Here is a 9,163-nt window from a genome sequence, read left to right on the forward strand (position 1 = left end):
GATGAAGACGAAAACATAAGTATTATTGATGTTGAACGACTAATATATAATAGGATACATGCGATATAGTTGCCGACCACATCAAACTATTTTTTTTAACTGTTAACTTTTATAAACAAGCAAAAAACACCTACAACACCACACGCTACCTCCAAAACACGGAGGCAAAAAAAAAAAAGCAAACACAATTACATATTTGACTAAACTAACAGACATGCATGAAATAATTTAAAAATATAATATTTAAATTTAAGTTGCTGACTACAACAAACTATTTGACTAACCTAACAGACATACATTATTACATTAAATAATTTAAATTAAAATATAATATTTAATAAGAGCTAACAATATCAAGTAATCACAAAGTGAGTTTTCATGAAAGCTACTTAGACCACAAAATGACATTTTATTGATTTTAGGAGTCAATTTAAGAGCTATCTTAACCTTTTAAATGACAATGAATTTAAATAATTAAGTTATAATAATAGAAAAGATGTTGGGATACTAACTTGTGTTTACAGGGTATGGGAAGGATGGAGTAAATGTTTTGTTTTGCATGCATGACACAACAGACTTACAGTTGTATTCAGAAGTTATTGTGCGTTGAAACAACAACAGTGTATATATTCTTCAACCCTCTTCTGTCACTAATACCAACTTCATTAAATTATAATAAAGTTACCAAAAAGAGTTATACAACAAAAAATAAGTTTTTAATATAAACATAAGTTATATAACCATACAAATATTTATACATGTATTTGATACATGTTCTTTTTAGATGGAGATTTAGTAACAAGAAGTTAATAGTATGGTGTGCATGGTTTGGTTTGAGTCAGTTTTGGCAAAAACAAAACCAAGAACCGGAAATTCGGTTTTTGAATTTTTGAATTTTTGAAAATCGTTCTGTTTCAGTTTTTCCACTAGGGTTTACTTCGTTTACGGTTTTCCCATTTCATGAGCTTGAAAGTTTTTTGAGCATAAATCATTTTGTTAACTAATAACTAACCTGTACATTAAAGCTAAAATATTAGAATTATATATTTATTAAATTTTTGTAGATTATTTAAAATAAAAATAAAAATTGATAACCGGAACTTCGGTTTTTAAAATTTTGAAAATCGTTCGGTTCTGGTTTTTCCGCTTGGGTTTAATTCGGTTTCAGTTTTCCCATTTCATGAGCTTAAAAGTTTTGGCGGTAAAAAAAAGGTATTAACCCGGAATCATAAATTTGAGCCCAAATCATTTTGTTAACTAATAAGTAATTGATTGTTAACATATTAGAATTATACATTTATTATATTTTAGATGATATAAAATAAAAAAATAAAAATTAATAATCTACTAATTCACTCCGGTTAAATTTTTATAAAAAAATAAACCAAACTGTCCATTTTTGTTTCGGTTTCATTCACACCTCTATCTTTTGAATCAGTCAGTGCTAACTAACAAGATGATTTATAAGACAACAAACAAACATTGTTCAAGATCTAACATATATCAACAATAAAACATAAGATTCTTGACATTCTCCCGAACTTTCGGGAGTGGGGCGGTTTTAGGCGGGCCTTGTCTCGTGAACACCGACGAGCTACCAGTCCGATCTAGGTACAATCGCCCCCGAAAAGCAGCCAAATGTGCATAATAACACGGTGGCACTAACGAAACCGGTTTAGTACATCTTACAAAAGTGAAACAAAGATTATAAACCAGTTTTTGAAACTCATCCGAAGTGAACCGGTTTTCGTCCCATAAAATGTGATAATGAGTCGGTCGGCTCGTACCCTTTACGCCCCAATGGCTACATAGATAGAAGTCGAACTCTTTCGGGTGAGTGACGACCGAGTCAACCACCGTGCCTGGCGGCACGTTCTCGTCAGAAAACATGTTTCGACCACCAACCGAGGCTGTTTCTGTTTCCGCTGGAAACAGTCTCGTGTGGTGGCGCTTCTGCACCACCACAAACGTGATCGGTGGGTTGTAGGCAGGGAACCGCCTACAACCCTCCCGAATCGCTTGCAACTCATCGCGAAGCACCTTCTGGAACTGTGTCTCACTGACACCGTCCCGGAAGAATATCAACCGTGTCGGGAGCTTCGACAGCTCCCGAACGAAATCATTCAATATTTCCTCCACCATTCCCGCCAAATCTTGAATTATTTCTTGTCTATGCGTCTGAGACCGCATCTTCGAAACGTACTTATTCGCGGCGGGCCAGTTCACCGACCCGACAACCGCCGCCACGGACGGGCTAAAATCATCCAACGGGTGCGGGTGAGTCACGTCCGCACCCAAAAACATTACCGGCTCATCCAGGGTCAAAACCCTTGGGATCTGAGCCGGTAACGAGTTGTACAACGCAACAGTACACCCACCGATCTTCGCATTAATCTTAAGCGCCAAATTCCCGAGAAACTGCAAACTTAATCTCGAAATATTTTGATACAAACAACATTGGCTCATAACCCCGATGCTCGTTTCGCTAACACGCTTCAAATCCGCATACCCTTTGTGCTTCTTCTCCATTACACAAATCAAAAGCTGGAGATTATTATTTGCAGCCTTTTGAATCTTTTTAATCTTCGCTTCGAGAACCGATACGTTGTTAAGAACCTGCATTGATTCAAACTGTGGTTTTACGACGGTGTTCTTGTTTAAAAAGATCCCTAACTGTTCGCATCTTTGCGTTAACCGATCGATGAATTTGGGGATTATTGATTTTTGCTCATTGGTGCCTCCAAAACTGATTAAAGCCCATCGCCCGATTCGGCTGCCTTCGAAAACTTGGCTGCCCGAAAAGTTCCATTGGCGGTCGTGGCGGGAGGGGAGTAAGTCCCTCACTTCGCCTCCATCTCCGAGTTTGAGCCTCGGAGGTCGGAGAATTCGACCGTTAAGTTTAGTCATTTCCTTGAGAACGCGAAGATTGAATTCTCCCGCTTGGTGTCCGCTGTTAAACCACGCAAAAACGTTAAAAATATATAGGGGTGTGAATACTGACACGACAGGAACCTAACACAAAATTCGCATATTTTGGTTTTGTATAAATGGGTCAGATTCAGGTTGACCCGACGGGTTCGCGGGCTGATTTGATTGACCCTTTTATTGTTTATTTTAATTTTTGTAAATGTGTTTTATGTAATAAATTAAACTGGTCGAGTATTTTACGACAAAACTAAAAACTAATAATTTACAAATATGTACAAAAATATGAATTACATACCTTTTAAAGTTATCGAAAAATTATAACTTGCTTCCATATTTTTATACCTCATAGCAAAATAAATTTATATTTTTAATAATAACGATTTTTAAATTCATAAATACATGTATCTTAAAAGAGTTATATTGTTTTAAAATCACGCAAAAACGTTAAAAAAATATAGGGATGTGAATACTGACACAACACGAACCTAACACAAAATTCACATATTTTGGTTTTGTATAAATGGGTCGTATTCAGGTTGACCCGACGGATTCGTGGGTTGATTTGATTGACCCTTTTACTGTTTATTTTAATTTTTGTAAATGTGTTTTATGTAATAAATTAAACTGGTCGAGTATTTTACGCCAAAATTATACAACTATGTACAAAAATATGAATGACATACGTTTTAAAGTTATCAAAATTTTATAACTTGCTTCCATATTTTTATACCTCATAGCCAAATAAATTTACATTTTTCATAATAACGATTTTTAAATGCATAAATACATGTATCTTAAAAGAGTTATATTGTTTTATTTTATCATATCAACCCTTTATATTTTAAAAAAATGGCAACATAGTTCTTTTTATTATTTGTTATTTAATTTATCTGATGATAGAATTTATATATGCATGTATAATTTTACTTATAAAATTTATTTATATTTTTATAAAATACATGTATAATTTTATTTATACATGATTTACTATATTAATTTATTAAAAAATGTATATTTTTCTAGTAGCGTGAGCCCTTAAAAAAAGGAAAGAGGTCATACCTAGATGGCTAGATGGACCAAAGTGTAACTAGTTTAATAATATCAAAATAAGTACATACATTGTATTTTATTTTTAACTTATTAAACCCTTTATATTAAAAAATATATATATAGCAACATTTTTTTTTACTTTTTTTCTTAATTTCTCTGATGATAGTAAAATAATAAAATATTAATAATTTTACAAAATTATGACATTTTACTAAAAATGCATATGCATTTGGTAGTGTAATAAGACCTAAAAAAAGTAAAGAGGTCATACCTAGATGGACCAAAGGGTAACTAGTTACTCTCTTTTAAATACATAAATACATGTATTTTAAACAAGTTATGACATTCTACTAACAAAATATTAATAATTTTATCAAAATAAGTAAATACCTTTTTTTATCTTATTAACCCTTTATATTTAAAAAAAATATAGCAATAATTTCACTGATACTAGTAAAAAACAAAGATATTAATAACTTTATAAAAGTTATGACATTTTACTAACAAAATATTAATAATTTTATAAAAATTATGTATGTATTTTAAACAAGTTTATAAACTTAAATATATCAAAATAAGTAAATACTTTTTTTTATCTTATTAGCCCTTTATATTTAAATTAAATATAGCAATAATTTCACTGAAGATAGTAAAAAAACAAAAAATATTAATAACTTTATAAAAGTTATGACATTTTACTAACAAAATATTAATAATTTTATAAAAATTACGTATGTATTTTAAAGAAGTTTATAAACTTTAATATATCAAAATAAGTAATTACTTTTTATTTATCTTATTAACCCTTTATATTTAAAAATATATAGCAATAATTTCACTGACACTAGTAATAAAACAAAAATATTAATAACTTTATAAAAGTAATGACATTTTACTAACAAAATTTTAATAATTTTATAAAAAAATTATGTATGTATTTTAAACAAGTTTATAAACTTAAATATGTCAAAATAAGTAAATGCTTTTTTTTTATCTTATTAACCCTTAATATTTAAAAAAAATATAGCAATAATTTCACTGATACTAGTAAAAAAATATTAATAACTTTATAAAAGTTATGACATTTTACTAACAAAAAATTAATAATTTTATAAAAATTATGACATTTTACTAGAAAAAATGCATAGTGTAACAATACCTAGATGGACCAAATGGTCCAGCCATGACTCCATCAATAATGGCTTTTCTTTCCCTTGGCTTCTGGCACCCCAACTTCAGTATCTTTGCAGTCTGATCATCAGAAAGTTTGCCAAGAAACTTCTGCCCTTCACACACCACACACACCTCCATCGGTAGATAACACGGCCGTCGTCGGCTCGTCTGTAAACACGGCAAGTTTCGGTAGCGAATGTCATAGCCATATTGTTGTTTAAAATACTCCACAACCCATAAATTTTCCCCGGTTCGGTCCCTAAACCATAGGTTCTCGGCTGACTCGTCGGTTAAGCTATGGACTTTGTATTGTTGGATGGTTTCTCGGTGGTTCACGAGTACTTTAACATTTTTTAATGCCTTTTCGACTTCTTTTTTTTCTTCGAGTGTTAAGGTTTTTGTGTCGGGAAGTTCGGTTAAGAAGGGTAAGCGTTTTTGTAAGTAGGGGATTACGCCTATGCTGTCGTGGAATGCGGTGACGGTCAGGTCGACGTTGAGTGCCAGACCTGTAGAAAAATGAAAACCCCGTATGGTGTCAATGTATTATTAGTAATAAACTATGTATGTTAAAAAACCAAAAGTAAAGCCGAAATATATAGTAATTTGAAAAGAAAAAAAACACTTTTTTAAACCTACATGTTTTGACCCGAACTTGGTCTTACCCAAACCTGTTCTGACCCGAACCCTTTCGATCCGAACCCGTCCAAACCCGAAAAAAATTAACCCTTTCTTGAATCAATCCGTTCAACCCTAAAACATTCCGACCCGTGACCCGAACTCACCAGACCCGGCCCGTTTGCATGTTCTAGTGATGAGATAACAAATAACAATAAACCTAAACTAAAAATATTCTCTTTAATAATATAACAATACCTTGTTGTGTTGGTCTAAGGCTTTGAAAGAACCCCCTAAGTCCAACCGCGCCACCGCCGATGTCCTTTGCTCCACCCATTGCAGCCGAGTACAACGACCGGCCCAACGGAGTGCACTCCGATAACGGGTTTTCGCGTAAAACGACATCTAGAGCTTGCAAATAGTCTTGGGGAAGTGGGATTGTGTTCTTTTCATGTTTATTCAAGTACTTACTCAAATCTTGACCATTGAGTTTGGACACATTCTTAATAAAGACTTTAAAAATCTTTGTTTTTTCTTCATTTTCGCACGAATTCGGAAGCGGGATTTTGATCTCAAGTTCAAACCTATCGGTTTCGAACTCCACCGAGCTGAAAAGGGTTCTCCTGCCATCAAAGCAGGGGTTTCCACCCGAAAAGATGGCCGAATTTTGTTCCACAAGTTTTTGTTTTATTAATCTTGCAACATCTTTTGAGGGTTTCGGGTTCATTTCGACGTCGTATTGGTGAATTTGTTGTAAAGGGTCAAATTCTACTAGGAAATGGTTTGCTAAAAGTGGGATTATTGTTCCTTCTGTGCCGCCGGAGTCCGGTCGCCTTGCCGGAATCAGTGGGGGGTCTAGTTGTGGTGGTGAGGTTGAATCTTTGAGGGGTTTTAGCTTTAATTCATCTTTCTTGGGTTCCATTGATGAGTTCATTGTTCTTGGATTCTTTGGAATGATCTCTAGAGCTGTTTCAACAAGAAAGTTTATTAATTTATGGGTCCCATTTGATTAATTTCAATATTTTTTAGTGTGATCAAGAACAAAATAATAACATTCAAGAACAAGAAAGTTTATAAATTTATGGGTCATATTTGATTAAACTCAAAAAAGTTTAGTATGATCAAGAACAAGAATTTATGTTCTTGAAAAGCAAGAATTATGAATAAAAAAATTATAAGAAAAACCTCTAGAGGTTTTAACAAGAAAGATTATTAATTTATGGGTCCCATTTGATTTGATTAAATTCAAGATTTTTGTGTGATCAAGAACAAAATAATAACATTCAAGAACAAGAATTTATGTTCTTGAAAAAGAATTTTGAATCACTAAAGCTGTTTTAAGAACAAAGTTTATTAATTTATGGGTCCCATTTGATTAATGTTCAAGATTTTTTTAGTGTGATCAAGAACAAAATAATAACATTCAAGAACAATAATTTATGTTCTTGACAAAAAAAATTGAATCACTAGAGCTATTTTTAACAAGAAAGTTTATTAATTTATGGGTCCCATTTGATTAAATTCAAGATTTTTAAGTATGATCAAGAACAATCTAATAACATTCAAGAACAAGAATTTATGTTCTTGAAAAATGTTTTTGAATCACAAGAGCTGTTTTAACAACAAAGTTTATAAATTTATGGGTCCCATTTGATTAAATTCAAGATTTTATTAGCTTTATAAAGAAAAAAAATAGTAGTAACATTCAAGAACATGAATTTATGTTCTTGAAAATTAAAATAATTGAGTCTCTAGAGCTGTTTTAGCAAGAAAGGTTATGGGTCCCATTTGATTAAATATAAGTTTTTTTTTAGCTTGATCAAGAACAAATGATAACATCAAAGAACAAGAATGTATGTTCTTAAATATATAAGAATTACAAAAAATAATGTACCTCTAGAGATGTTAAATAAAGTTTATTAATTTATGGGTCCCATTTGAATAAATTCAAGATTTTTTTAGTGTGATCAAGAACAAAATAATTACATCAAAGAACAAGAATGTATGTTCTTGAAATGCAAGAATTATAAAGAAAATTTGAATCATTAAAGCTGTTTTAACAACAAAGTTTATTACTTCATGGGTCCCATTTGATTAAATTCAAGATTTTATAGTTTGATCAAGAAAAAAATAGTAACATTCAAGAACATGAATTTATTATGTTCTTGAAAAACCAGAATTGAAATATATATATATATATATATATATATATATATATATATAGTCTCTACTCTTTAGAGCTGTTTTAACAAGAAAGTTTATGGGTCCCATTTGATTAAATTAAAGTTTTTTTAGTTTGATCAACAACAAAATATTAATTAATAACATTCAAGAACAAGAAGTTATGTTCTTGAAAAAAATCAATACTATATTTTCTTGAAAAAAAATATTATAATTTTTTTTATTAGTTTTATAAATTTGTGGATCCCATTTTAGTTAATTAAGCTCAACATTTTTTTAGTATGATCAACAACAAAATAATAATAAAATTCAAGAACAAGATTCTATTTCTTTTTACCCAAAGATTCTTGCAAAAATCAAGACTTCATGTTCTTGAAAACCAAGATTTATATAAATATATATAAAAACTAAATCTTGAACAGATTATTCAACACCCATAAACAAGTAAAGACAAATACTTAAAATTTAGCAAAAAAAAAGTTTTAAGTTTTAGTCACCTTTTTGATGAAAGGCATGGTGGTTTGGAGCCACCGGCGGCGGCGGAGACACGGCGGAGATGGGTGGTGGGAGTGGAAGAAGTGGTGGTGAGTAAGAAGGGTATGGGTTATGGTTAAAAAGAGTAAAATTTGTGGTGGAATGATGATGGTGTAAAAGGTAGTGTGGATGAAGGTGAAAAAGATGGTGATGATGGTAAAAGTGGTGGTGGTGTTGAGGGGGGTTAATAATAATAATATTATTGTCTGGGATATTATTATTATTATTATTATTATTATTATTATTATTATTATTATGTGTTCTTGGTCTAAAACTCTTTGTTTTTGCTGTGCATTTGTTCTTGTCTCTTTCTTCCATGGTTAAAACTCACACTGAAGATAGCCAAAAGGGTGCAGTGTTTGCATGAGAGACTGAAATATAAGTGTGTGTGTATATATATATATAGACAATGTATGTATAGAGAGGGAAGAGGGGCAATTTGGTATTTGTCTGAGGATAACAGAGGGCAACTAGGAATAGGAGTAGAAAGTAGAAACTGCAGTTATTACACATATACATATAATATATATATATGTGTGTGTTTGTGTGTATATATATAGAGAGAGAAAGAGAGGTGTAAATAGTGTGATCTTCTTGAAAGAAAAAGGTATATGAGATCTTTTTTGATATTTGGATTAATTTTCCAACTTTTTTTTTTTGACCTTTTGAACTATTTTGTGGG

At 31.4% G+C, this 9,163-nt stretch overlaps 1 protein-coding gene across 1 annotated transcript; it reads right to left on the reverse strand.

Moving 5' to 3' along the window:
* Positions 1 to 1,407: 1,407 nt before the first annotated feature.
* LOC143601321 (protein argonaute 7-like) lies at positions 1,408 to 8,960 on the reverse strand. Its single transcript, XM_077078766.1, has 4 exons — positions 8,445 to 8,960; positions 6,025 to 6,732; positions 5,138 to 5,657; positions 1,408 to 2,950 (listed from the first exon to the last, which is right to left on the reverse strand). Exons 1-4 carry the CDS (start codon positions 8,797 to 8,799, stop codon positions 1,504 to 1,506), a joined length of 3,030 nt encoding a protein of 1,009 aa, XP_076934881.1. The 5' UTR covers positions 8,800 to 8,960; the 3' UTR covers positions 1,408 to 1,503.
* Positions 8,961 to 9,163: the final 203 nt, after the last annotated feature.

This window comes from Bidens hawaiensis, unplaced genomic scaffold (assembly GCF_021521415.1).
Source record: "Bidens hawaiensis isolate Kalapana, Puna unplaced genomic scaffold, B.hawaiensis_p1.1 tig00056061_1, whole genome shotgun sequence".
Lineage (NCBI taxonomy): Eukaryota > Viridiplantae > Streptophyta > Magnoliopsida > Asterales > Asteraceae > Bidens > Bidens hawaiensis.